Raw genomic sequence first — 26,831 nt, 5'->3', positions numbered from 1 at the left:
AGCACAACACTACACAGCACAACATGACATAACATGGCACAACACGACACAACATGACACAGCATGTTTGTGTGTGTCTGTCTGTGTATGTGTGTTAGATACAGACACACACACACACACACACACACAAACAGACACACACACACAAACACAGAGTTCTCTCTCTCTATATATATACACAAGTATATATGTACATGTGTGTGTGTGTGTGTGTGTGTGTCTGTTTGTGTGTCTGTGTGTGTGTGTGTCTGTTTGTGTGTCTGTGTGTGTGTGTGTGTGTCTGTTTGTGTGTCTGTGTGTGTGTGTGTGTGTGTCTGTTTGTGTGTGTTGCTGAGGTGCCCCTCCCTCTGTGAGCAGGCGTGCACTTCCACACTCAGGCTAAATGGTGAGCGTGGTGGAGACAGGCTGCAGCTGTGTGCACGTGAGTCCACAGAAAGCTGCTGTTTGCTTATGAATATTATAAGCAGCAGCCCCAAAGGGGTGGGAGGGGTCAACTGTCATCTTCACTGTCCTGCAAAAGTAGCAGCGTAGGAAAATCAGGTGTATTTATCATTGCAGATATTAAGATGAGCGCAGAGGCACTGGAGCAGCCGGCCGCTGAACAGGCAGGTAAGAAAAGGTCATCTTCACACAAACTGTCGACATTAGAGCTGCTTTTCTCAGGACTCATTGCCCTTTGACCTCAGAGTAATCTGAGTGAGACTCCTGAGCCTCGCTGCAACACACTGCAGTGCGTGTTCACACTTACATCCAAAATGATGCAGCTGAACTTCCTTCTGCACTGAGCCAAACAGGTGGTTTCTGACTCTCAAAAAACAGACTCCAAACTCCAAACTCAGGCATTTTTGGAGTTAATGTCGAGTTCAAATGTCACAAAAGGTTCAGTATGGGTTTAGCCTGTAAAGTCATGGATGCGTCAGTGCAACACCCTCCATATGGATCGAAACGGATCTGATGCTGCACGACTCAAGTCTCATCTACAGACATTGAAACACTCTACATGATCCATGCAGAGCCCTGTGGCATGTTCAGGTCCTACTTTTCCATGTTCAGCCCTGTGGTGAATACACTTGCTGCTGTTACGTTTTGAGCGCTGTGATGAGTTCACGTGCTGCTGTTCCTTGTTCAGCCTTGTGGTGAGTTCATGTTCTGAGTTTCGTTGTTTTAGAGCTGTGGTGGATTCACATGTTTCTGTTCCATGTTGAACCCTGTGGTGCATTCACTTGTTGCTGTTCCTTGTTCAGCCCTGTGGTGAATACACTTGCTGTAGTGAGTTCACATGCTGCTGTTCCTTGTTGAGCGCTGTGGTGAGTTCACGTGCTGCTGTTCCTTGTTGATCACTGTGGTGAGTTCACGTGCTTCTGTTCCTTGTAGAGCGTTTTGGTGAGTTCATGTGCTGGTATTCCTTGTTGATCCCTGTGGTGAGCTCACGTGCTGCTGTTCCTTGTTGATCCCTGTGGTGAGTTAACGTGCTGCTGTTCCTTGTTGATCCCTGTGGTGAGTTCAAGTGCTTCTGTTCCTTGTTGATCCCTGTGATGGGTTCACGTGCTTCTGTTCCTTGAGTGTTTTGGTGAGTTCACGTGCTGCTGTTCCTTGTTGATCCCTGTGGTGGATTCACATGCTGCTGTTCCTTGTTGATGCTTGTGGTGAGTTCACGTGCTGCTGTTCATTGTTGATCCCTGTTTTGGGTTCACATGCTTCTGTTCCTTGTTGAGTGTTTTGGTGAGTTCACATGCTGCTGTTCCTTGTTGATCCCTGTGGTGAGTTCATGTGCTGCTGTTCCTTGTTGATCCCTGTTTTGGGTTCACGTGCTTCTGTTCCTTGTTGAGTGTTTTGGTGATTTCACGTGCTGCTGTTCCTTGTTGATCCCTGTGGTGAGTTCACGTGCTGCTGTTCCTTGTTGATCCCAGTGGTGAGTTCACGTGCTGCTGTTCCTTGTTGATCCCAGTGGTGGATTCACATGCTGCTGTTCCTTGTTGATCCCTGTGGTGAGTTCACATGCTGCTGTTCCTTGTTGATGCTTGTGGTGAGTTCACGTGCTGCTGTTCATTGTTGATCCCTGTGGTGAGTTCACGTGCTGCTGTTCCTTGTTGATCCCTGTGGTGAGTTCACGTGCTGCTGTTCCTTGTTGAACCCTGTGGTGAGTTCAAGTGCTGCTGTTCATTGTTGATCCCTGTGGTGAGTTCACGTGCTGGTGTTCCTTGTTGATCCCTGTGGTGAGTTCATGTGCTGCTGTTCATTGTTGATCCCTGTGGTGAGTTCACGTGCTGGTGTTCCTTGTTGATCCCTGTGGTGAGTTCACGTGCTGCTGTTCCTTGTTGATCCCTGTGATGGGTTCACGTGCTTCTGTTCCTTGTTGAGTGTTTTGGTGAGTTCATGTGCTGCTGTTCCTTGATGATCCCTGTGGTGAGTTCACGTGCTGCTGTTCCTTGATGATCCCTGTGGTGAGTTAACGTGCTGCTGTTCCTTGTTGATCCCTGTGGTGAGTTCATGTGCTGCTGTTCCTTGTTGATCCCTGTGATGGGTTCACGTGCTTCTGTTCCTTGTTGAGTGTTTTGGTGAGTTCACGTGCTGCTGTTCCTTGTTGATCCCTGTGGTGGATTCACATGCTGCTGTTCATTGTTGATCCCTGTGGTGAGTTCACGTGCTGCTGTTCATTGTTGATCCCTGTGGTGAGTTCACATGCTGCTGTTCCTTGTTGATGCTTGTGGTGAGTTCACGTGCTGCTGTTCATTGTTGATCCCTGTGGTGAGTTCACGGACGGACCGGGAGTGACATGTTTAGCCACATGTTCTCCTTGAATTGCTGTCTGTCTGAGTGGTGTCCAAAAAATGAGGTGGGCTACATAGATAATTGGCAAAGCTTCTGGGGAAAACCTGGTCTTGTTAGGAGAGACGGCATCCATCCCACTTTGGATGGAGCAGCTCTCATTTCTAGAAATCTGGCCAATTTTCTTAAATCCTCCAAACCGTGACTATCCAGGGTTGGGACCAGGAAGCAGAGTTGTAGTCTTACACACCTCTCTGCAGCTTCTCTCCCCCTGCCATCCCCTCATTACCCCATCCCCGTAGAGACGGTGCCTGCTCCCAGACTACCAATAACCAGCAAAAATCTATTTAAGCATAAAAATTCAAAAAGAAAAAATAATATAGCACCTTCAACTGCACCACAGACTAAAACAGTTAAATGTGGTCTATTAAACATTAGGTCTCTCTCTTCTAAGTCCCTGTTGGTAAATGATATAATAATTGATCAACATATTGATTTATTCTGCCTTACAGAAACCTGGTTACAGCAGGATGAATATGTTAGTTTAAATGAGTCAACACCCCCGAGTCACACTAACTGTCAGAATGCTCGTAGCACGGGCCGGGGCAGAGGATTAGCAGCAATCTTCCATTCCAGCTTATTAATTAATCAAAAACCCAGACAGAGCTTTAATTCATTTGAAAGCTTGACTCTTAGTCTTGTCCATCCAAATTGGAAGTCCCAAAAACCAGTTTTATTTGTTATTATCTATCGTCCACCTGGCCGTTACTGTGAGTTTCTCTGTGAATTTTCAGACCTTTTGTCTGACTTAGTGCTTAGCTCAGATAAGATAATTATAGTGGGCGATTTTAACATCCACACAGATGCTGAGAATGACAGCCTCAACACTGCATTTAATCTATTATTAGACTCTATTGGCTTTGCTCAAAAAGTAAATGAGTCCACCCACCACTTTAATCATATCTTAGATCTTGTTCTGACTTATGGTATGGAAATAGAAGACTTAACAGTATTCCCTGAAAACTCCCTTCTGTCTGATCATTTCTTAATAACATTTACATTTACTCTGATGGACTACCCAGCAGTGGGGAATAAGTTTCATTACACTAGAAGTCTTTCAGAAAGCACTGTAACTAGGTTTAAGGATATGATTCCTTCTTTATGTTCTCTAATGCCATATACCAACACAGTGCAGAGTAGCTACCTAAACTCTGTAAGTGAGATAGAGTATCTCGTCAATAGTTTTACATCCTCATTGAAGACAACTTTGGATGCTGTAGCTCCTCTAAAAAAGAGAGCTTTAAATCAGAAGTGCCTGACTCCGTGGTCTAACTCACAAACTCGTAGCTTAAAGCAGATAACCCGTAAGTTGGAGAGGAAATGGCGTCTCACTAATTTAGAAGATCTTCACTTAGCCTGGAAAAAGAGTCTGTTGCTCTATAAAAAAGCCCTCCATAAAGCTAGGACATCTTACTACTCATCACTAATTGAAGAAAATAAGAACAACCTCAGGTTTCTTTTCAGCACTGTAGCCAGGCTGACAAAGAGTCAGAGCTCTATTGAGCCAAGTATTCCTTTAACTTTAACTAGTAATGACTTCATGACTTTCTTTGCTAATAAAATTTTAACTATTAGAGAAAAAATTACTCATAACCATCCCAAAGACGTATCGTTATCTTTGGCTGCCTTCAGTGATGCCGGTATTTGGTTAGACTCTTTCTCTCAGATTGTTCTGTCTGAGTTATTTTCATTAGTTACTTCATCCAAACCATCAACATGTCTACCATTATTTAATGCTTTGATCTTAAATATGATCAATCTATCTTTATTAGTTGGCTATGTACCACAGGCTTTTAAGGTGGCAGTAATTAAACCATTACTTAAAAAGCCATCACTTGACCCAGCTATCTTAGCTAATTATAGGCCAATCTCCAACCTTCCTTTTCTCTCAAAAATTCTTGAAAGGGTAGTTGTAAAACAGCTAACTGATCATCTGCAGAGGAATGGTCTATTTGAAGAGTTTCAGTCAGGTTTTAGAATTCATCATAGTACAGAAACAGCATTAGTGAAGGTTACAAATGATCTTCTTATGGCCTCGGACAGTGGACTCATCTCTGTGCTTGTTCTGTTAGACCTCAGTGCTGCTTTTGATACTGTTGACCATAAAATTTTATTACAGAGATTAGAGCATGCCATAGGTATTAAAGGCACTGCGCTGCGGTGGTTTGAATCATATTTGTCTAATAGATTACAATTTGTTCATGTAAATGGGGAATCTTCTTCACAGACTAAAGTTAATTATGGAGTTCCACAAGGTTCTGTGCTAGGACCAATTTTATTCACTTTATACATGCTTCCCTTAGGCAGTATTATTAGACGGTATTGCTTAAATTTTCATTGTTACGCAGATGATACCCAGCTTTATCTATCCATGCAGCCAGAGGACACACACCAATTAGCTGAACTGCAGGATTGTCTTACAGACATAAAGACATGGATGACCTCTAATTTCCTGCTTTTAAACTCAGATAAAACTGAAGTTATTGTACTTGGCCCCACAAATCTTAGAAACATGGTGTCTAACCAGATCCTTACTCTGGATGGCATTACCCTGACCTCTAGTAATACTGTGAGAAATCTTGGAGTCATTCAAAGCGCATATTAAACAAATATGTAGGACTGCTTTTTTTGCATTTACGCAATATCTCTAAAATTAGAAAGGTCTTGTCTCAGAGTGATGCTGAAAAACTAATTCATGCATTTATTTCCTCTAGGCTGGACTATTGTAATTCATTATTATCAGGTTGTCCTAAAAGTTCCCTAAAAAGCCTTCAGTTAATTCAAAATGCTGCAGCTAGAGTACTGACGGGGACTAGAAGGAGAGAGCATATCTCACCCATATTGGCCTCTCTTCATTGGCTTCCTGTTAATTCTATCAATCAATCAATCAATCAATTTTTTTTTTATATAGCACCAAATCACAACAAACAGTTGCCCCAAGGCGCTTTATATTGTAAGGCAAGGCCGTAGTACCATATCACCCCAATAGAGCGCTTCGCTCTCAGACTGCAGGCTTACTTGTAGTTCCTAGGGTTTGTAAGAGTAGAATGGGAGGCAGAGCCTTCAGCTTTCAGGCTCCTCTCCTGTGGAACCAGCTCCCAATTCAGATCAGGGAGACAGACACCCTCTCTACTTTTAAGATTAGGCTTAAAACTTTCCTTTTAGCTAAAGCTTATAGTTAGGGCTGGATCGGGTGACCCTGAACCATCCCTTAGTTATGCTGCTATAGACGTAGACTGCTGGGGGGTTCCCATGTTGCACTGAGTGTTTCTTTCTCTTTTTGCTCTGTATGCACCACTCTGCATTTAATCATTAGTGATCGATCTCTGCTCCCCTCCACAGCATGTCTTTTTCCTGGTTCTCTCCCTCAGCCCCAACCAGTCCCAGCAGAAGACTGCCCCTCCCTGAGCTTGGTTCTGCTGGAGGTTTCTTCCTGTTAAAAGGGAGTTTTTCTTTCCCACTGTAGCCAAGTGCTTGCTCACAGGGGGTCTTTTGACCGTTGGGGTTTTACATAATTATTGTATGGCCTTGCCTTACAATATAAATCGCCTTGGGGCAACTGTTTGTTGTGATTTGGCGCTATATAAAAAAAATGGATTGATTGATTGATTGATTGATTGATTGGTGAGTTCACGTGCTGCTGTTCCTTGTTGATCCCTGTGCTGAGTTAACGTGCTGCTGTTCCTTGTTGATCCCTGTGGTGAGTTCATGTGCTGCTGTTCCTTGTTGACCGTTTTGGTGAGTTCACGTGCTGCTATTCCTTGTTGATCCCTGTGGTGAGTTCATGTGCTGCTGTTCCTTGTTGATCCCTGTGGTGAGTTCATGTGCTGCTGTTCCTTGTTGATCCCTGTGGTGAGTTCATGTGCTGCTCTTCCTTGTTGATCCATGTGGTGAGTACACGTGCTGCTGTTCCTTGTTGATCACTGTGGTGGGTTCACATCCTGCTGTTCCTTGTTGAGTGCTATGGTGAGTTCAAGTGCTTCTGTTCCTTGTTGAGCGTTTTGGTGAGTTCATTTGCTGGTCTTCCTTCTTGAGCTCTGTGTTGAGTTCAAGTGCTGGTGTTCCTTGTTGAGCGCTGTGGTGAGTTCACGTGCTGCTGTTCCTTGTAGATCCCTGTGGTGAGTTCACGTGCTTCTGTTCCTTGTTGAGCATTTTGGTGAGTTCATATGCTGCTGTTGCTTGTTGATCCCTGTGGTGAGTTCATGTGCTGCTGTTCCTTGTTGATCCCTGTGGTGGGTTCATGTGCTTCTGTTCCTTGTTGATCCCTGTGGTGGGTTCACATTCTGCTGTTCCTTGTTGATCCCTGTGGTGAGTTCACGTACTGCTGTTCCTTGTTGATCCCTGTGGTGAGTTCACGTGCTGCTGTTCCTTGTTGATCCCTGTGGTGAGTTCATGTGCTGCTCTTCCTTGTTGATCCCTGTGGTGAGTACACATGCTGCTGTTCCTTGTTGATCACTGTGGTGGGTTCACTTCCTTCTGTTCCTTGTTGATCCCTGTGGTGAGTTCACGTGCTGCTGTTCCTTGTTGATCCCTGTGGTGAGTTCATGTGCTGCTGTTCCTTGTTGATCCCTGTGGTGGCTTCAAGTGCTTCTGTTCCTTTTTGAGCCTTTTGATGAGTTCACGTGCGGCTGTTCCTTGTTGATCCCTGTGGTGAGTTCACGTGCTGCTGTTCCTTCTTGATCCCTGTGCTGAGTTCAAGTGCTTCTGTTCCTTGTTGATCCCTGTCGTGAGTTCACGTGCTGCTGTTCCTTGTTGATCCCTGTGCTGAGTTCAAGTGCTTCTGTTCCTTGTTGAGCGTTTTGGTGAGTTCATTTGCTGGTCTTCCTTCTTGAGATCTGTGTTGAGTTCATGTGCTGGTGTTCCATGTTGAGCACTGTGGTGAGTTCATGTGCTGCTGTTCCTTGTTGATCCCTGTGGTGAGTTAACGTGCTGCTGTTCCTTGTTGATCCCTGTGGTGAGTTCAAGTGCTTCTGTTCCTTGTTGAGCGTTTTGGTGAGTTCACGCGCTGGTGTTCCTTGTTGACTGTTTTAGTGAGTTCACGTGCTGGTGTTCCTTGTTGATCCCTGTGGTGAGTTCACGTGCTGCTGTTCCTTGTTGATCCCTGTGGTGAGTTCATGTGCTGCTCTTCCTTGTTGATCCCTGTGGTGAGTACACATGCTGCTGTTCCTTGTTGATCACTGTGGTGGGTTCACATCCTTCTGTTCCTTGTTGATCCCTGTGGTGATTTCACGTGCTGCTGTTCCTTGTTGATCCCTGTGGTGTGTTCACGTGCTGCTGTTCCTTGTTGATCCCTGTGGTGTGTTCACGTGCTGCTGTTCCTTGTTGATCTCTGTGGTGAGTTCACGTGTTGCTGTTCCTTGTTGATCCCTGTGGTGGGTTCAAGTGCTTCTGTTCCTTTTTGAGCATTTCGATTAGTTCACGTGTGGCTGTTCCTTGTTGATCCCTGTGGTGAGTTCAAGTGCTTCTGTTCCTTGTTGATCCCTGTCGTGAGTTCACGTGCTGCTGTTCCTTGTTGATCCCTGTGGTGGGTTCATGTGCTTCTGTTCCTTGGTGAGTGTTTTGGTGAGTTCCCATGCTGCTGTTCCTTGTTGATCCCTGTGATGAGTTCATGTGCTGCTGTTCCTTGTTGATCCCTGTGGTGAGTTCACGTGCTGCTGTTCCTTGTTGATCCCTGTGGTGAGTTCATGTGCTGCTCTTCCTTGTTGATCCCTGTGGTGAGTACACATGCTGCTGTTCCTTGTTGATCACTGTGGTGGGTTCACATCCTTCTGTTCCTTGTTGATCCCTGTGGTGAGTTCACGTGCTGCTGTTCCTTGTTGATCCCTGTGGTGAGTTCACGTGCTGCTGTTCCTTGTTGATCCCTGTGGTGGGTTCAAGTGCTTCTGTTCCTTTTTGAACCTTTTGATGAGTTCACGTGCGGCTGTTCCTTGTTGATCCCTGTGGTTAGTTCACGTGCTGCTGTTCCTTGTTGATCCCTGTGCTGAGTTCAAGTGCTTCTGTTCCTTGTTGATCCCTGTCATGAGTTCACGTGCTGCTGTTCCTTGTTGATCCCTGTGCTGAGTTCAAGTGCTTCTGTTCCTTGTTGAGCGTTTTGGTGAGTTCATTTGCTGGTCTTCCTTCTTGAGATCTGTGTTGAGTTCATGTGCTGGTGTTCCTTGTTGATCACTGTGGTGAGTTCACGTGCTGCTGTTCCTTGTTGATCCCTGTGGTGAGATAACGTGCTGCTGTTCCTTGTTGATCCCTGTGGTGAGTTCAAGTGCTTCTGTTCCTTGTTGATCCCTGTGGTGAGTTCACGTGCTGCTATTCCTTGTTGATCCCTGTGGTGGGTTCAAGTGCTTCTGTTCCTTTTTGAGCCTTTTTTCGTGAGTTCACGTGCTGTTATTCCTTGTTGATCCCTGTGGTGGGTTCAAGTGCTTCTGTTCCTTTTTGAGCCTTTTGGTGAGTTCACGTGCTGCTGTTCCTTGTTGATCCCTGTGGTGAGTTCACGTGCTGCTGTTCCTTGTTGATCCCTGTGGTGAGTTCACTTGCTGCTGTTCCTTGTTGATCTCTGTGGTGAGTTCAAGTGCTTCTGTTCCTTGTTTATCCCTGTGGTGATTTCACGTGCTGCTGTTCCTTGTTGATCCCTGTGGTGAGTTCACGTGCTGCTGTTCCTTGTTGATCTCTGTGGTGAGTTCACGTGCTGCTGTTCCTTGTTGATCCCTGTGGTGGGTTCAAGTGCTTCTGTTCCTTTTTGAGCCTTACGATGAGTTCACGTGTGGCTGTTCCTTGTTGATCCCTGTGGTGAGTTCAAGTGCTTCTGTTCCTTGTTGATCCCTGTCGTGAGTTCACGTGCTGCTGTTCCTTGTTGATCCCTGTAGTGGGTTCATGTGCTTCTGTTCCTTGGTGAGTGTTTTGGTGAGTTCCCATGCTGCTGTTCCTTGTTGATCCCTGTGATGAGTTCATGTGCTGCTGTTCCTTGTTGACCGTTTTGGTGAGTTCACGTGCTGCTGTTGCTTGTTGACTGTTTTGGTGAGTTCACGTGCTGCTGTTCCTTGTTGATCACTGTGGTGGGTTCACATCCTGCTGTTCCTTGTTGAGTGCTATGGTGAGTTCAAGTGCTGCTATTCCTTGTTGATCCCTGTGGTGGGTTCAAGTGCTTCTGTTCCCTTTTGAGCCTTTTTCGTGAGTTCACGTGCTGTTATTCCTTGTTGATCCCTGTGGTGGGTTCAAGTGCTTCTGTTTCTTTTTGAGCCTTTTGGTGAGTTCACGTGCTGCTGTTCCTTGTTGATCCCTGTGGTGAGTTCACGTGCTGCTGTTCCTTGTGGATCCTTGTGATGGGTTCACGTGCTTCTGTTCCTTGTTGAGCATTTTGATGAGTTCACGTGCTGCTGTTCCTTGTTGATCCCTGTGGTGAGTTAACGTGCTGCTGTTCCTTGTTGATCCCTGTGGTGAGTTCAAGTGCTTCTGTTCCTTGTTGAGCGTTTTGGTGAGTTCACGCGCTGGTGTTCCTTGTTGACTGTTTTAGTGAGTTCACGTGCTGGTGTTCCTTGTTGATCCCTGTGGTGAGTTCACGTGCTGCTGTTCCTTGTTGATCCCTGTGGTGAGTTCATGTGCTGCTCTTCCTTGTTGATCCCTGTGGTGAGTACACATGCTGCTGTTCCTTGTTGATCACTGTGGTGGGTTCACATCCTTCTGTTCCTTGTTGATCCCTGTGGTGATTTCACGTGCTGCTGTTCCTTGTTGATCCCTGTGGTGTGTTCACGTGCTGCTGTTCCTTGTTGATCTCTGTGGTGAGTTCACGTGCTGCTGTTCCTTGTTGATCCCTGTGGTGGGTTCAAGTGCTTCTGTTCCTTTTTGAGCCTTTCGATTAGTTCACGTGTGGCTGTTCCTTGTTGATCCCTGTGGTGAGTTCAAGTGCTTCTGTTCCTTGTTGATCCCTGTCGTGAGTTCACGTGCTGCTGTTCCTTGTTGATCCCTGTGGTGGGTTCATGTGCTTCTGTTCCTTGGTGAGTGTTTTGGTGAGTTCCCATGCTGCTGTTCCTTGTTGATCCCTGTGATGAGTTCATGTGCTGCTGTTCCTTGTTGATCCCTGTGGTGAGTTCATGTGCTGCTGTTCCTTGTTGATCCCTGTGGTGAGTTCATGTGCTGCTCTTCCTTGTTGATCCCTGTGGTGAGTACACATGCTGCTGTTCCTTGTTGATCACTGTGGTGGGTTCACATCCTTCTGTTCCTTGTTGATCCCTGTGGTGAGTTCACGTGCTGCTGTTCCTTGTTGATCCCTGTGGTGAGTTCACGTGCTGCTGTTCCTTGTTGATCCCTGTGGTGGGTTCAAGTGCTTCTGTTCCTTTTTGAACCTTTTGATGAGTTCACGTGCGGCTGTTCCTTGTTGATCCCTGTGGTTAGTTCACGTGCTGCTGTTCCTTGTTGATCCCTGTGCTGAGTTCAAGTGCTTCTGTTCCTTGTTGATCCCTGTCATGAGTTCACGTGCTGCTGTTCCTTGTTGATCCCTGTGCTGAGTTCAAGTGCTTCTGTTCCTTGTTGAGCGTTTTGGTGAGTTCATTTGCTGGTCTTCCTTCTTGAGATCTGTGTTGAGTTCATGTGCTGGTGTTCCTTGTTGATCACTGTGGTGAGTTCACGTGCTGCTGTTCCTTGTTGATCCCTGTGGTGAGATAACGTGCTGCTGTTCCTTGTTGATCCCTGTGGTGAGTTCAAGTGCTTCTGTTCCTTGTTGATCCCTGTGGTGAGTTCACGTGCTGCTATTCCTTGTTGATCCCTGTGGTGGGTTCAAGTGCTTCTGTTCCTTTTTGAGCCTTTTTCGTGAGTTCACGTGCTGTTATTCCTTGTTGATCCCTGTGGTGGGTTCAAGTGCTTCTGTTCCTTTTTGAGCCTTTTGGTGAGTTCACGTGCTGCTGTTCCTTGTTGATCCCTGTGGTGAGTTCACGTGCTGCTGTTCCTTGTTGATCCCTGTGGTGAGTTCACTTGCTGCTGTTCCTTGTTGATCTCTGTGGTGAGTTCAAGTGCTTCTGTTCCTTGTTTATCCCTGTGGTGATTTCACGTGCTGCTGTTCCTTGTTGATCCCTGTGGTGAGTTCACGTGCTGCTGTTCCTTGTTGATCTCTGTGGTGAGTTCACGTGCTGCTGTTCCTTGTTGATCTCTGGTGAGTTCACGTGCTGCTGTTCCTTGTTGATCCCTGTGGTGAGTTCAAGTGCTTCTGTTCCTTGTTGATCCCTGTCGTGAGTTCACGTGCTGCTGTTCCTTGTTGATCCCTGTAGTGGGTTCATGTGCTTCTGTTCCTTGGTGAGTGTTTTGGTGAGTTCCCATGCTGCTGTTCCTTGTTGATCCCTGTGATGAGTTCATGTGCTGCTGTTCCTTGTTGACCGTTTTGGTGAGTTCACGTGCTGCTGTTGCTTGTTGACTGTTTTGGTGAGTTCACGTGCTGCTGTTCCTTGTTGATCACTGTGGTGGGTTCACATCCTGCTGTTCCTTGTTGAGTGCTATGGTGAGTTCAAGTGCTGCTATTCCTTGTTGATCCCTGTGGTGGGTTCAAGTGCTTCTGTTCCCTTTTGAGCCTTTTTCGTGAGTTCACGTGCTGTTATTCCTTGTTGATCCCTGTGGTGGGTTCAAGTGCTTCTGTTTCTTTTTGAGCCTTTTGGTGAGTTCACGTGCTGCTGTTCCTTGTTGATCCCTGTGGTGAGTTCACGTGCTGCTGTTCCTTGTGGATCCTTGTGATGGGTTCACGTGCTTCTGTTCCTTGTTGAGCATTTTGATGAGTTCACGTGCTGCTGTTCCTTGTTGATCCCTGTGGTGAGTTCACTTGCTGCTGTTCCTTGTTGATCTCTGTGGTGAGTTCAAGTGCTTCTGTTCCTTGTTTATCCCTGTGGTGATTTCACGTGCTGCTGTTCCTTGTTGATCCCTGTGGTGTGTTCACGTGCTGCTGTTCCTTGTTGATCTCTGTGGTGAGTTCACGTGCTGCTATTCCTTGTTGATCCCTGTGGTGGGTTCAAGTGCTTCTGTTCCTTTTTGAGCCTTTCGATGAGTTCACGTGTGGCTGTTCCTTGTTGATCCCTGTGGTGAGTTCACGTGCTGCTGTTCCTTGTTGATCCCTGTGGTGGGTTCATGTGCTTCTGTTCCTTGGTGAGTGTTTTGGTGAGTTCCCATGCTGCTGTTCCTTGTTGATCCCTGTGATGAGTTCATGTGCTGCTGTTCCTTGTTGATCCCTGTGGTGAGTACACATGCTGCTGTTCCTTGTTGATCACTGTGGTGGGTTCACATCCTTCTGTTCCTTGTTGATCCCTGTGGTGAGTTCACGTGCTGCTGTTCCTTGTTGATCCCTGTGGTGAGTTCACGTGCTGCTGTTCCTTGTTGATCCCTGTGGTGGGTTCAAGTGCTTCTGTTCCTTTTTGAACCTTTTGATGAGTTCACGTGCGGCTGTTCCTTGTTGATCCCTGTGCTGAGTTCAAGTGCTTCTGTTCCTTGTTGATCCCTGTCATGAGTTCACGTGCTGCTGTTCCTTGTTGATCCCTGTGCTGAGTTCAAGTGCTTCTGTTCCTTGTTGAGCGTTTTGGTGAGTTCATTTGCTGGTCTTCCTTCTTGAGATCTGTGTTGAGTTCATGTGCTGGTGTTCCTTGTTGATCACTGTGGTGAGTTCACGTGCTGCTGTTCCTTGTTAATCCCTGTGGTGAGATAACGTGCTGCTGTTCCTTGTTGATCCCTGTGGTGAGTTCAAGTGCTTCTGTTCCTTGTTGATCCCTGTGGTGAGTTCACGTGCTGCTATTCCTTGTTGATCCCTGTGGTGGGTTCAAGTGCTTCTGTTCCTTTTTGAGCCTTTTTCGTGAGTTCACGTGCTGTTATTCCTTGTTGATCCCTGTGGTGGGTTCAAGTGCTTCTGTTCCTTTTTGAGCCTTTTGGTGAGTTCACGTGCTGCTGTTCCTTGTTGATCCCTGTGGTGAGTTCACGTGCTGCTGTTCCTTGTGGATCCTTGTGATGGGTTCACGTGCTGCTGTTCCTTGTTGATCCCTGTGCTGAGTTCAAGTGCTTCTGTTCCTTGTTGAGCGTTTTGGTGAGTTAATTTGCTGGTCTTCCTTCTTGAGATCTGTGTTGAGTTCATGTGCTGGTGTTCCTTGTTGATCACTGTGGTGAGTTAACGTGCTGCTGTTCCTTGTTGATCCCTGTGGTGAGATAACGTGCTGCTGTTCCTTGATCCCTGTGGTGAGTTCAAGTGCTTCTGTTCCTTGTTGATCCCTGTGGTGAGTTCACGTGCTGCTATTCCTTGTTGATCCCTGTGGTGGGTTCAAGTGCTTCTGTTCCTTTTTGAGCCTTTTTCGTGAGTTCACGTGCTGTTATTCCTTGTTGATCCCTGTGGTGGGTTCAAGTGCTTCTGTTCCTTGTTGAGCGTTTTGGTGAGTTCACGCGCTGGTGTTCCTTGTTGACTGTTTTAGTGAGTTCACGTGCTGGTGTTCCTTGTTGATCCCTGTGGTGAGTTCACGTGCTGCTGTTCCTTGTTGATCCCTGTGGTGAGTTCATGTGCTGCTCTTCCTTGTTGATCCCTGTGGTGAGTACACATGCTGCTGTTCCTTGTTGATCACTGTGGTGGGTTCACATCCTTCTGTTCCTTGTTGATCCCTGTGGTGATTTCACGTGCTGCTGTTCCTTGTTGATCCCTGTGGTGAGTTCACGTGCTGCTGTTCCTTGTTGATCTCTGTGGTGAGTTCACGTGCTGCTGTTCCTTGTTGATCCCTGTGGTGGGTTCATGTGCTTCTGTTCCTTGGTGAGTGTTTTGGTGAGTTCCCATGCTGCTGTTCCTTGTTGATCCCTGTGATGAGTTCATGTGCTGCTGTTCCTTGTTGACCGTTTTGGTGAGTTCACGTGCTGCTGTTGCTTGTTGACTGTTTTGGTGAGTTCACGTGCTGCTGTTCCTTGTTGATCACTGTGGTGGGTTCACATCCTGCTGTTCCTTGTTGAGTGCTATGGTGAGTTCAAGTGCTTCTGTTCCTTGTTGATCCCTGTGGTGGGTTCACATTCTGCTGTTCCTTGTAGATCCCTGTGGTGAGTTCACGTGCTGCTGTTCCTTGTTGACCGTTTTGGTGAGTTCACGTGCTGCTGTTCCTTGTTGAATCCTGTGGTGGGTTCACATCCTGCTGTTCCTTGTAGATCCCTGTGGTGAGTTCACGTGCTGCTGTTCCTTGTTGACCGTTTTGGTGAGTTCACGTACTGCTGTTGCTTGTTGACTGTTTTGGTGAGTTCACGTGCTGCTCTTCCTTGTTGATCCCTGTGGTGAGTTCACGTGCTGCTGTTCCTTGTTGATCCCTGTGGTGAGTTCAAGTGCTGCTGTTCCTTGTTGATCCCTGTGGTGGGTTCACATTCTGCTGTTCCTTGTTGATCCCTGTGGTGAGTTCACGTGCTGCTGTTCCTTGTTGATCCCAGTGGTGTGTTCACATTCTGCTGTTCCTTGTTGATCCCTGTGGTGGGTTCACATCCTGCTGTTCCTTGTTGATCCCTGTGGTGGGTTCACGTGCTGCTGTTCCTTGTTGATCCCTGTGGTGGGTTCACGTGCTTCTGTTCCTTGTTGATCCCTGTTGTGGGTTCACGTGCTTCTGTTCCTTGTTGATCCCTGTGGTGGGATCACATGCTGCTGTTCCTTGTTGATCCCTGTGGTAAGTTCACGTGCTTCTGTTCCTTGTTGATCCCTGTGGTGAGTTCACATGCTGCTGTTCCTTGTTGATCCCTGTGGTTGATCACATGCTGCTGTTCCTTGCTGGACATGTTGTGACATGTCCAGCTCTTCCACCATTCGGAAGATTCAGATGGTTTTCGGTGGCTTTTCAGTCGTGTGACTGTCCGAGAAATTGTGGTAGAGGTGGACATGTCACATGTCCTGTGAGGCTTCAACACGAAGGCACTTTTGCTCCGTCAGCAGCTTCGTGCCAAAGCCATCGGCATTAATTTTCACCGCCACTCTTTTCATGGCAAAATCAACTGTCACAGTGGAATGTGCCGAAAAAGTGCTGATGTAGACCTCTTCTGCAATTTCTCAGACAGTCACACGATGGTCCCACATCACCACAGCGTTCACTTTGGAAATTATCTGGTCATTTCAGCATGTTGATGGCCGCCTGGAGCGTGGCTCGCTCTCCACCGTTGTGCGGCCGTCTTTAAACCGGTTGTATGGCTCGTTAATCTGTGTGATGCCCAGAGGATCGTCAACAAAAGCCGTCTGAATAATCCGAATGGTTTCCACCTGGCTGTCGCCTAGTTTCTGGCAAAATTTGATGCAGCACTGCTCCAGTCGTTCCGTCTTTTTCCTTTGAATGAAAAAACGACGAGAGACTCCACCCACCCTCACACAAAGGCTGCTTACCAGCAAATGATGCAATCGACAGGCATGAAAAAGTTCACACATGCGCACGAAGGTTCAAGTTTTGCTCATGCAAGCACACGTGATTCAAATCCATCAGGTTTTTGAAAAAAATAAAAAGGTCCAATACTTTTCTAACAGACCTCGCATTTCAGCAACAGATATCTGAAGCTTTTTTATAGCAATCATTTCCACATAAATTCAGCATTATTTCATCATAAAAGACGGAGGAAGTGGTCAGAGCGCCGCGGCTACACGAGCTGCTAGCTGAATCGTTCACTGTGGTCATGCCGTCATTTCAAAGTGTCACAAATTATCGCCTCGTTTCTGCTTCAAACTGACTTTAGAATGATTTAAGAGGTTTTACGTTGTCATCTGATGGTTAATAATCACATTAATTCCTTTGATCACTTTTGGTGACTACAGTGCATCTCAAGTGACGCATGCGCAGTTAAGGCAGGATGGACCGATTGGTCTGGACCAGGAAACCAGCTGGTAACATCTTTGCAGACCCCTCCCACCTTGGACACACCCTGTTTAGACTCCTCCCCTCTGGTTGATATCACAGAGCTCGTGTGTCAGAACAACCAGACACAAGTAGAGTTTCTTTCCACAGGCCATCACACTGATGAACAACTTAGCATGACAAAAAACTCATTCATATACCTTATGTACAACTTCAATCTGTTTCTTTCACACATTCTTTTTCTTTTATTGCACATTTTTTTGCACATTTTATTCCTGTGAATGATTTCATGTTTAGTTTATATTTCTACGTGCCATACAGAGAGACTGCAGCTCAAACTGAAGTCACATTCCTTGTATTCTGTGTATACTTGGTGAATAAAAGCTATTCTGATTCTGATGTTACTTCTCCAGCCTTTGGATTGGGACAATGCAAATAAAATTTGTGGTACATGGACACGGACCTGAAATCCATCTACAGTCTCTGTCGCTTGTTGACAGATTCAGGGAGTGAACCTTCCGGAGGTAAACTGTGATCCCACCACACAGATATTTTCTTGTTAGAGTTTATCTTGAGTCATGTCTCAGGTTGTGAGGGAGCGTGCAGTTGGCGTGATGATTGCAGGAACACCCACCAGAGCCATGACACATAAACCAAAAGTTGATTTCACTGCCATAAGCTGCCTCCAGCGTCATTTCCAGCTCGTCTCACAACTGCAGCCCACGTTGAACCAGGCCGGCCGAGGACCTCCACATCTGGCTTCATCACCGGATAAAGACAAGCTTGGGAGCATGCACGGGCACATGCACAGGAACATGCACGGGCACATGCACAGGGACATGCACGGGGGCCATGAATAGAGACATGCACATGAACATGCATGGGGACATGTATGGAAATATGCACTGGGACATGTACGGGGACACTCGAGCTGTGCAACAGCAGGCGGAGAGCACATTCACAGGCTGCGCCCTGCGGCTGTTTCCACTGTAGGCTGTTGTCCTATATGGACTATGGCTAAGAGCACCTGTAAAACAGTGTGATGTGTCCATGTTGTTGCGTGTGGAACACTGAGGCTGCTTGAAGCACATGGCAGCTGCAGCAACATGGACCCGAGGCTGTTGACTGAGAAATGAAACAAACAGACGCCCAACTCAGGGAAACAGAGCGAAAAGGCTGATGTACACCACTGATGAGCTGTGACAGAAGGGTGATGAAAAATGTTTTTTTTTAACTGGCATCAATCACCATCTACTACACAAACCAAATTTTAAAAATGAGATTACAGAAATTATTACAGAAATAAATTCTTGTAGGTCTCACCTGTGGTTGCTATTCTTTAGTACCCTGTGTTCATTGTTGCATACTTTGACTTCAGCAATCAATAGTTTTTGTTTTCACCTTTGCACATTTCGTTAAATCTTCACCTCAAATTTTAGTTTTGGACTATTTTGTAATCACATCCCTGCACGTTGTTTGTTTGGATTATTATCTCCACCTAGTTCATTAAAGTACTGTGGTTTTTGTAACACACCTTTGTGTCATTGTGGCCTGCATACTGGGGTTCTTCTGACTTTGTGTCCGCTCCAAATCATAACATCTGTGGTCTCTGAATGCAGAGGATCAGCTCAGTCTCTGAGGGTCGGTGCTCTCTGAATGCAGAGCATCAGCTCAGCGTCTGGGGGTTGGTAGTATCTCAATGCAGAGGATCAGCTTGGTGTCTGAGGTCTGTGGTCTCTGAATGCAGAGGATAAGCTCAGTCTCTGAGGGTCTGTGGTCTCTGAATGCAGAGCATCAGCTCAGTCTCTGAGGGATGGTGGTCTGGTCTGTGGTCTCTGAATGCAGAGGATCAGCTCGGTGTCTGAGGGCCTGTGGTCTCTGAATGCAGAGGATCAGCTCAGTGTCTGAGGTTTATGGTCTTTGAATGCATAGGATCAGCTCAGTGTCTGAGGGTTTGTGGTGTCTGAATGCAGAGGATCAGCTCAGCGTCTCAGGGTCGGTGGTCTCTGAATGCAGAGTATCAGCTCAGCGCCTGTGGGTCGGTGGTCTCTGAATGCAGAGGATCAGCTCAGTGTCTGAGGTCTCTGAATGCAGAGGATCAGCTCAGTCTGTGAGGGTCAGTGGTCTCTGAATGCAGAGGATCAGCTCAGTGTCTGAGGTTCTATGGTCTCTGAATCCAGAGGATCAGCTCAGTCTCTGAGGTCCTGTGGTCTCTGAATGCAGAGGATCAGCTCAGTCTCTGAGGGTTGGTGGTCTCTGAATGCAGAGGATCAGCTCGGTGTCTGAAGGTCTGTGGTCTCTGAATGCAGCGCATCATCTCTGTGTCTGAGGTCCATGGTCTCTGAATGCAGGGCATCAGCTCAGTGTCTGAGGTCTCTGGGCTCTGAATGCAGAGGATCAGCTCAGTGTCTGAATGTCTGTGGTGTCTAAATGCAGTGGATCAGCTCAGTGTATGAGTGTCGGTGGTCTCTGAATGCAGAGTATCAGCTCGGTGTCTGAGGGTCTATGGTCTCTGAATGCAGAGGATCAGCTCAGTGTCTGAGGTTCTATGGTCTCTGAATGCAGAGTATCAGCTCGGTGTCTGAGGGTCGGTAGTCTCTGAATGCAGAGTATCAGCTCGGTGTCTGAGGGATGGTGGTCTCTGAATGCAGAGGATCAGCTCAGCGTCTGAGGTTCGGTGGTCTCTGAATGCAGAGCATCAGCTCAGCGTCTATGGGTTGGTGGTCTCTGGATGCAGAGGATCAGCTCAGTCTCTGAGGGTCTGTGGTCTCTGAATGAAGAGCATCAGCTCAGTGTCTGACGTCTGTGGTCTCTGAATGCAGAGGATCAGCTCGGTGTGTGAGGGTCGGTGGTCTCTGAATGCAGAGGATCAGCTCGGTGTCTGAAGGTCTGTGGTCTCTGAATGCAGAGCATCAGCTCAGTGTCTGAGGGACGGTGGTCTCTGAATGCAGAGCATCAGCTCAGTGTCTGAGGGTCGGTGGTCTCTGAATGCAGAGGATCAGCTCAGTGTCTGAGGGTCTATGGTCTCTGAATGCAGAGGATCAGCTCAGTGTCTGAGGGTCTGTGGTCTCTGAATGCAGAGGATCAGGTCAGTCTCTGATTGTCGGTGGTGTCTGAATGCAGAGCATCGGGTCAGTGTCTGAGGGTCTGTGGTCTCTGAATGTAGAGCATCAGGTCAGTGACTGAGGGTCGGTGGTCTCTGAATGCAGAGCATCAGCTTAGTGTCTGAGGTCTGTGGTCTCTGAATGCAGAGGATCAGCTCAGTGTCTGAGGGTCTATGGTCTCTGAATGCAGAGGATCAGCTCAGTGTCTGAGGGTCTGTGGTCTCTGAATGCAGAGGATCAGGTCAGTCTCTGATTGTCCGTGGTCTCTGAATGCAGAGCATCGGGTCAGTGTCTGAGGGTCTGTGGTCTCTGAATGTAGAGCATCAGGTCAGTGACTGAGGGTCGGTGGTCTCTGAATGCAGAGCATCAGCTTAGTGTCTGAGGTCTGTGGTCTCTGAATGCAGAGGATCAGCTCAGTGTCTGATTTCTGTGGTCTCTGAATGCAGGGGATCAGCTCAGTGTCTGAGGTCTCTGAATGCAGAGTATCAGCTCGGTGTCTGAGGGTCTGTGGTCTCTGAATGCAGAGGATCAGCTCAGTGTCTGAGGTCCTGTGGTCTCTGAATGCAGAGGATCAGCTCAGTCTCTGAGGGTCGGTGGTCCCTGAATGCAGAGGATCAGCTCGGTGTCTGAAGGTCTGTGGTCTCTGAATGCAGCGCATCATCTCTGTGTCTGAGGTCCATGGTCTCTGAATGCAAGGCATCAGCTCAGTGTCTGAGGTCTCTGGGCTCTGAATGCAGAGGGTCAGCTCAGTGTCTGAATGGCTGTGGTGTCTAAATGCAGTGGATCAGCTCAGTGTATGAGGGTCGGTGGTCTCTGAATGCAGAGTATCAGCTCTGTGTCTGAGGGTCTATGGTCTCTGAATGCAGAGTATCAGCTCAGTGTCTGAGGTTCTATGGTCTCTGAATGCAGAGTATCAGCTTGGTGTCTGAGGGTCTATGGTCTCTGAATGCAGAGGATCAGGTCAGTCTCTGAGGGTCGGTGGTCTCTGAATGCAGAGCATTAGCTCATTGTCTGAGGGTCGGTAGTCTCTGAATGCAGAGTATCAGCTCAGTGTCTGAGGGTCTATGGTCTGAATGCAGAGGATCAGCTCGTGTCTGAGGGTCTATGGTCTCTGAATGCAGAGGATCAGCTCGTGTCTGAGGGATGGTGATCTCTGAATGCAGAGCATCAGCTCAGTGTCTGAGGGTCTATGGTCTCTGAATGCAGAGGATCAGCTCGTGTCTGAGGGATGGTGATCTCTGAATGCAGAGCATCAGCTCAGTGTCTGAGGTCCTGTGGTCTATGAATCAATCAATCAATCAATTTTTTTATATAGCGCCAAATCACAACAAACAGTTGCCCCAAGGCGCTTTATATTGTAAGGCAAGGCCATACAATAATTATGTAAAACCCCAACGGTCAAAACGACCCCCTGTGAGCAAGCACTTGGCTACAGTGGGAAGGAAAAACTCCCTTTTAACAGGAAGAAACTTCCAGCAGAACCAGGCTCAGGGAGGGGCAGTCTTCTGCTGGGACTGGTTGGGGCTGAGGGAGAGAACCAGGAAAAAGACATGCTGTGGAGGGGAGCAGAGATCGATCACTAATGATTAAATGCAGAGTGGTGCATACAGAGCAAAAAGAGAAAGAAACAGTGCATCATGGGAACCCCCCAGCAGTCTAAGTCTATAGCAGCATAACTAAGGGATGGTTCAGGGTCACCTGATCCAGCCCTAACTATAAGCTTTAGCAAAAAGGAAAGTTTTAAGCCTAATCTTAAAAGTAGAGAGGGTGTCTGTCTCCCTGATCTGAATTGGGAGCTGGTTCCACAGGAGAGGAGCCTGAAAGCCGAAGGCTCTGCCTCCCATTCTACTCTTACAAACCCTAGGAACTACAAGTAAGCCTGCAGTCTGAGAGCGAAGCGCTCTATTGGGGTGATATGGTACTATGATGTCCCTAAGATAAGATGGGACCTTATAAGTAAGAAGAAGAATTTTAAATTCTATTCTAGAATTAACAGGAAGCCAATGAAGAGAAGCCAATATGGGTGAGATATGCTCTCTCCTTCTAGTCCCCGTCAGTACTCTAGCTGCAGCATTTTGAATTAACTGAAGGCTTTTTAGGGAACTTTTAGGACAACCTGATAATAATGAATTACAATAGTCCAGCCTAGAGGAAATAAATGCATGAATTAGTTTTTCAGCATCACTCTGAGACAAGACCTTTCTGATTTTAGAGATATTGCGTAAATGCAAAAAAGCAGTCCTACATATTTGTTTAATATGCGCTTTGAATGACATATCCTGATCAAAAATGACTCCAAGATTTCTCACAGTATTACTAGAGGTCAGGGTAATGCCATCCAGAGTAAGGATCTGGTTAGACACCATGTTTCTAAGATTTGTGGGGCCAAGTACAATAACTTCAGTTTTATCTGAGTTTAAAAGCAGGAAATTAGAGGTCATCCATGTCTTTGTCTGTAAGACAATCCTGCAGTTTAGCTAATTGGTGTGTGTCCTCTGGCTTCATGGATAGATAAAGCTGGGTATCATCTGCGTAACAATGAAAATTTAAGCAATATCGTCTAATAATACTGCCTAAGGGAAGCATGTATAAAGTGAATAAAATTGGTCCTAGCACAGAACCTTGTGGAACTCCATAATTAACTTTAGTCTGTGAAGAAGATTCCCCATTTACATGAACAAATTGTAATCTATTAGACAAATATGATTCAAACCACCGCAGCGCAGTGCCTTTAATACCTATGGCATGCTCTAATCTCTGTAATAAAAGTTTATGGTCAACAGTATCAAAAGCAGCACTGAGGTCTAACAGAACAAGCACAGAGATGAGTCCACTGTCTGAGGCCATAAGAAGATCATTTTTAACCTTCACTAATGCTGTTTCTGTACTATGATGAATTCTAAAACCTGACTGAAACTCTTCAAATAGACCATTCCTCTGCAGATGATCAGTTAGCTGTTTTACAACTACCCTTTCAAGAATTTTTGAGAGAAAAGGAAGGTTGGAGATTGGCCTATAATTAGCTAAGATAGCTGGGTCAAGTGATGGCTTTTTAAGTAATGGTTTAATTACTGCCACCTTAAAAGCCTGTGGTACATAGCCAACTAACAAAGATAGATTGATCATATTTAAGATCGAAGCATTAAATAATGGTAGGGCTTCCTTGAGCAGCCTGGTAGGAATGGGGTCTAATAAACATGTTGATGGTTTGGATGAAGTAACTAATGAAAATAACTCAGAACAATCGGAGAGAAAGAGTCTAACCAAATACCGGCATCACTGAAAGCAGCCAAAGATAACAATACATCTTTGGGATGGTTATGAGTAATTTTTTCTCTAATAGTTAAAATTTTGTTAGCAAAGAAAGTCATGAAGTCATTACTAGTTAAAGTTAATGGAATACTCAGCTCAATAGAGCTCTGACTCTTTGTCAGCCTGGCTACAGTGCTGAAAAGAAACCTGGGGTTGTTCTTATTTTCTTCAATTAGTGATGAGTAGAAAGATGTCCTAGCTTTACGGAGGGCTTTTTTATAGAGCAACAGACTCTTTTTCCAGGCTAAGTGAAGATCTTCTGAATTAGTGAGACGCCATTTCCTCTCCAACTTACGGGTTATCTGCTTTAAGCTACGAGTTTGTGAGTTATACCACGGAGTCAGACACTTCTGATTTAAAGCTCTCTTTTTCAGAGGAGCTACAGCATCCAAAGTTGTCTTCAATGAGGATGTAAAACTATTGACAAGATACTCTATCTCCCTTACAGAGTTTAGGTAGCTACTCTGCACTGTGTTGGTATATGGCATTAGAGAACATAAAGAAGGAATCATATCCTTAAACCTAGTTACAGCGCTTTCTGAAAGACTTCTAGTGTAATGAAACTTATTCCCCACTGCTGGTCATCTTATCTTAGGGACCTCGTAGTACCATATTACCCCATTAGAGCGCTTCGCTCTCAGACTGCGGGCTTACTTGTGGTTCCTAGGGTTTGTAAGAGTAGAATGGGAGGCAGAGCCTTCAGCTTTCAGGCTCCTCTCCTGTGGAACCAGCTCCCAATTCAGATCAGGGAGACAGATACCCTCTCTACTTTTAAGATTAGGCTTAAAACTTTCCTTTTCGCTAAGGCTTATAGTTAGGGCTGGATCGGGTGACCCTGGACCATCCCTTGGTTATGTTGCTTTAGATGTAGACTGTGGGGGGGGTTCCCATGATGCACTGTTTCTTTCTCTTTTTGCTCCGTATGCATCACTCTGCATTTAATCATTAGTGATCGATCTCTGCCCCCCTTCTCGGCATGTCTTTTTCCTGGTTCTTTCCCTCAGCCCCAACCAGTCTCAGCAGAAGACTGCCCCTCCCTGAGCCTGGTTCTGCTGGAGGTTTCTTCCTGTTAAAAGGGAGTTTTTCCTTCCCACTGTGGCCAAGTGCTTGCTCATAGGGGGTCGTTTTGACCGTTGGGGTTTTTCATAATTATTGTATGGCCTTGCCTTACAATGTGGAGCGCCTTGGGGCAACTGTTTGTTGTGATTTGGCGCTATATAAGAAAAAAGTTGATTGATTGATTGATTGATAGTCCATCAGAGTAAATGTAAATGTTAAGAAATGATCAGACAGAAGGGAGTTTTCAGGGAATACTGTTAAGTCTTCTATTTCCATACCATAAGTCAGAACAAGATCTAAGATATGATTAAAGTGGTGGGTGGACTCATTTACTTTTTGAGCAAAGCCAATAGAGTCTAATAATAGATTAAATGCAGTGTTGAGGCTGTCATTCTCAGCATCTGTGTGGATGTTAAAATCGCCCACTATAATTATCTTATCTGAGCTAAGCACTAAGTCAGACAAAAGGTCTGAAAATTCACAGAGAAACTCACAGTAACGACCAGGTGGACGATAGATAATAACAAATAAAACTGGTTTTTGGGACTTCCAATTTGGATGGACAAGACTAAGAGTCAAGCTTTCAAATGAATTAAAGCTCTGTCTGGGTTTTTGATTAATTAATAAGCTGGAATGGAAGATTGCTGCTAATCCTCCTCCTCGGCCCGTGCTACGAGCATTCTGACAGTTAGTGTGACTCGGGGGTGTTGACTCATTTAAACTAACATATTCATCCTGCTGTAACCAAGTTTCTGTTAGGCAGAATAAATCAATATGTTGATCAATTATTATATCATTTACCAACAGGGACTTAGAAGAGAGAAACCTAATGTTTAATAGACCACATTTAACTGTTTTAGTCTGTGGTGCAGTTGAAGGTGCTATATTATTTTTTCTTTTTGAATTTTTATGCTTAAATAGATTTTTGCTGGTTATTGGTAGTCTGGGAGCAGGCACCGTCTCTACGGGGATGGGGTAATGAGGGGATGGCAGGGGGAGAGAAGCTGCAGAGAGGTGTGTAAGACTACAACTCTGCTTCCTGGTCCCAACCCTGGATAGTCACGGTTTGGAAGATTTAAGAAAATTGGCCAGATTTCTAGAAATGAGAGCTGCTCCATCCAAAGTGGGATGGATGCCGTCTCTCCTAACAAGACCAGGTTTTCCCCAGAAGCTTTGCCAATTATCTATGAAGCCCACCTCATTTTTTGGACACCACTCAGACAGCCAGCAATTCAAGGAGAACATGCGGCTAAACATGTCACTCCCGGTCCGATTGGGGAGGGGCCCAGAGAAAACTACAGAGTCCGACATTGTTTTTGCAAAGTTACACACTGATTTAATGTTAATTTTAGTGACCTCCGATTGGCGTAACCGGGTGTCATTACTGCCGACGTGAATTACAATCTTACCAAATTCAAACTCTGAATGCAGAGGATCAGCTCAGTGTCTGAGGGTCGGTGGTCTCTGAATGCAGAGCATCATCTCAGTGTCTGATTTCTGTGGTCTTTAAATGCAGAGCATCATCTCATTGTCTGAGGTCGGTAGTCTCTGAATGCGGAGGATCAGCTCAGTGTCTGAGGGTCTGTGTTCTCTGAATACATAGGATCAGCTCAGTGTCTGATGGTCTATGGTCTCTGAATGCAGAGGATCAGCTCAGTGTCTGAGGGTCTGTGTTCTCTGAATGCAGAGGATCAGCTCAGTGTCTGAGCGTCTATGGTCTCTGAATGCAGAGGATCTGCTCAGTGTCTGAGGGTCTATGGTCACTGAATGCAGAGGATCAGCTCAGTGTCTGAGCGTCTATGGTCTCTGAATGCAGAGGATCATCTCAGTGTCTGAGGGTCTGTGGTCTTTTAATGCAGAGGATAAGGTCAGTCTCTGAGGGTCTGTGGTCTCTGAATGCAGAGGATCAGCTTGGTGTCTGAGTTTGGTGGTCTCTGAATGCTGCGGATAAGCTCAGTGACTGAGGGTCGGTGGTCTCTGAATGCAGAGCATCAGGTCAGTGTGTGAGGTCTGCGGTCTCTGAATGCAGAGGATCAGCTCGGTGTCTGAGGTCTGTGGTCTTTGAATGCAGAGTGTCCTGCCCTCACACTTAACTAGGCATGTAGATGACTATCATCTCAAAAACCACACCTTTGTTCCCTTTTTGATGTTTATTTGATGGATGCATGGCATGGCTGAATGAACAAATGAGTGAATGGTTAAACTGAAAATAAAGGACACAGAATAGTATGTATGAGCTGATGTGTAAAACAACATTTTTAACAATATATAATATGAGCAATAAAACATCGGACCTAATAATAACCCCTAAATTTACACAGTAAACAGCAGCCAAAGAAGGTTAACGCGCTAATGTCAGCCGCTAGCGAACGGCTAATTAGCGTCTACCCTAATGTCTGGTAAAACATCTATTTTTTGGTTGCATTACTCACAAAACAGCACATGGCAGTTAGTACTAAACATATGATGAAAAAATATGTAATTCCTACTAATTTACAGGCTGTGCTGGCTTAAAACACAGCACGACAGGTGCAGCCAGTCTTTTGTTTCTTCTCATTAGAGAGAAAGTGACATGCGACACCACTTCCCGTATGATGCCAAAATAAAACGGACGATGCAAAAATATTGCAAAGAACAAATAAAGGCTGTATGAACCTATGTAACACCAAAATGGAGCCAGAACACTCCCCGCCTAACATCCGTAAGATGTCACACTTATACTTCAAAA

The 26,831-nt window shown here is 46.0% G+C and overlaps 1 protein-coding gene across 1 annotated transcript in view; it reads left to right on the top strand.

The window, feature by feature from the left end:
- The first annotated feature begins 471 nt into the window (after positions 1 to 471).
- Positions 472 to 26,831, top strand: part of pou2f3 (POU class 2 homeobox 3) — a 258,269-nt gene continuing 231,909 nt past the window's right edge. The window contains exon 1 of the mRNA XM_034177477.1: positions 472 to 609. Coding sequence (XP_034033368.1) covers positions 567 to 609 — 43 coding nt within the window. The 5' untranslated portion in view covers positions 472 to 566. The remainder of the gene's footprint in view (positions 610 to 26,831) is intronic.

The sequence above is a fragment of the Thalassophryne amazonica genome, chromosome 9 (assembly GCF_902500255.1).
Source record: "Thalassophryne amazonica chromosome 9, fThaAma1.1, whole genome shotgun sequence".
In the NCBI taxonomy this organism is placed as follows: domain Eukaryota; kingdom Metazoa; phylum Chordata; class Actinopteri; order Batrachoidiformes; family Batrachoididae; genus Thalassophryne; species Thalassophryne amazonica.
This window is presented reverse-complemented; position numbering and strand designations above follow the sequence as displayed.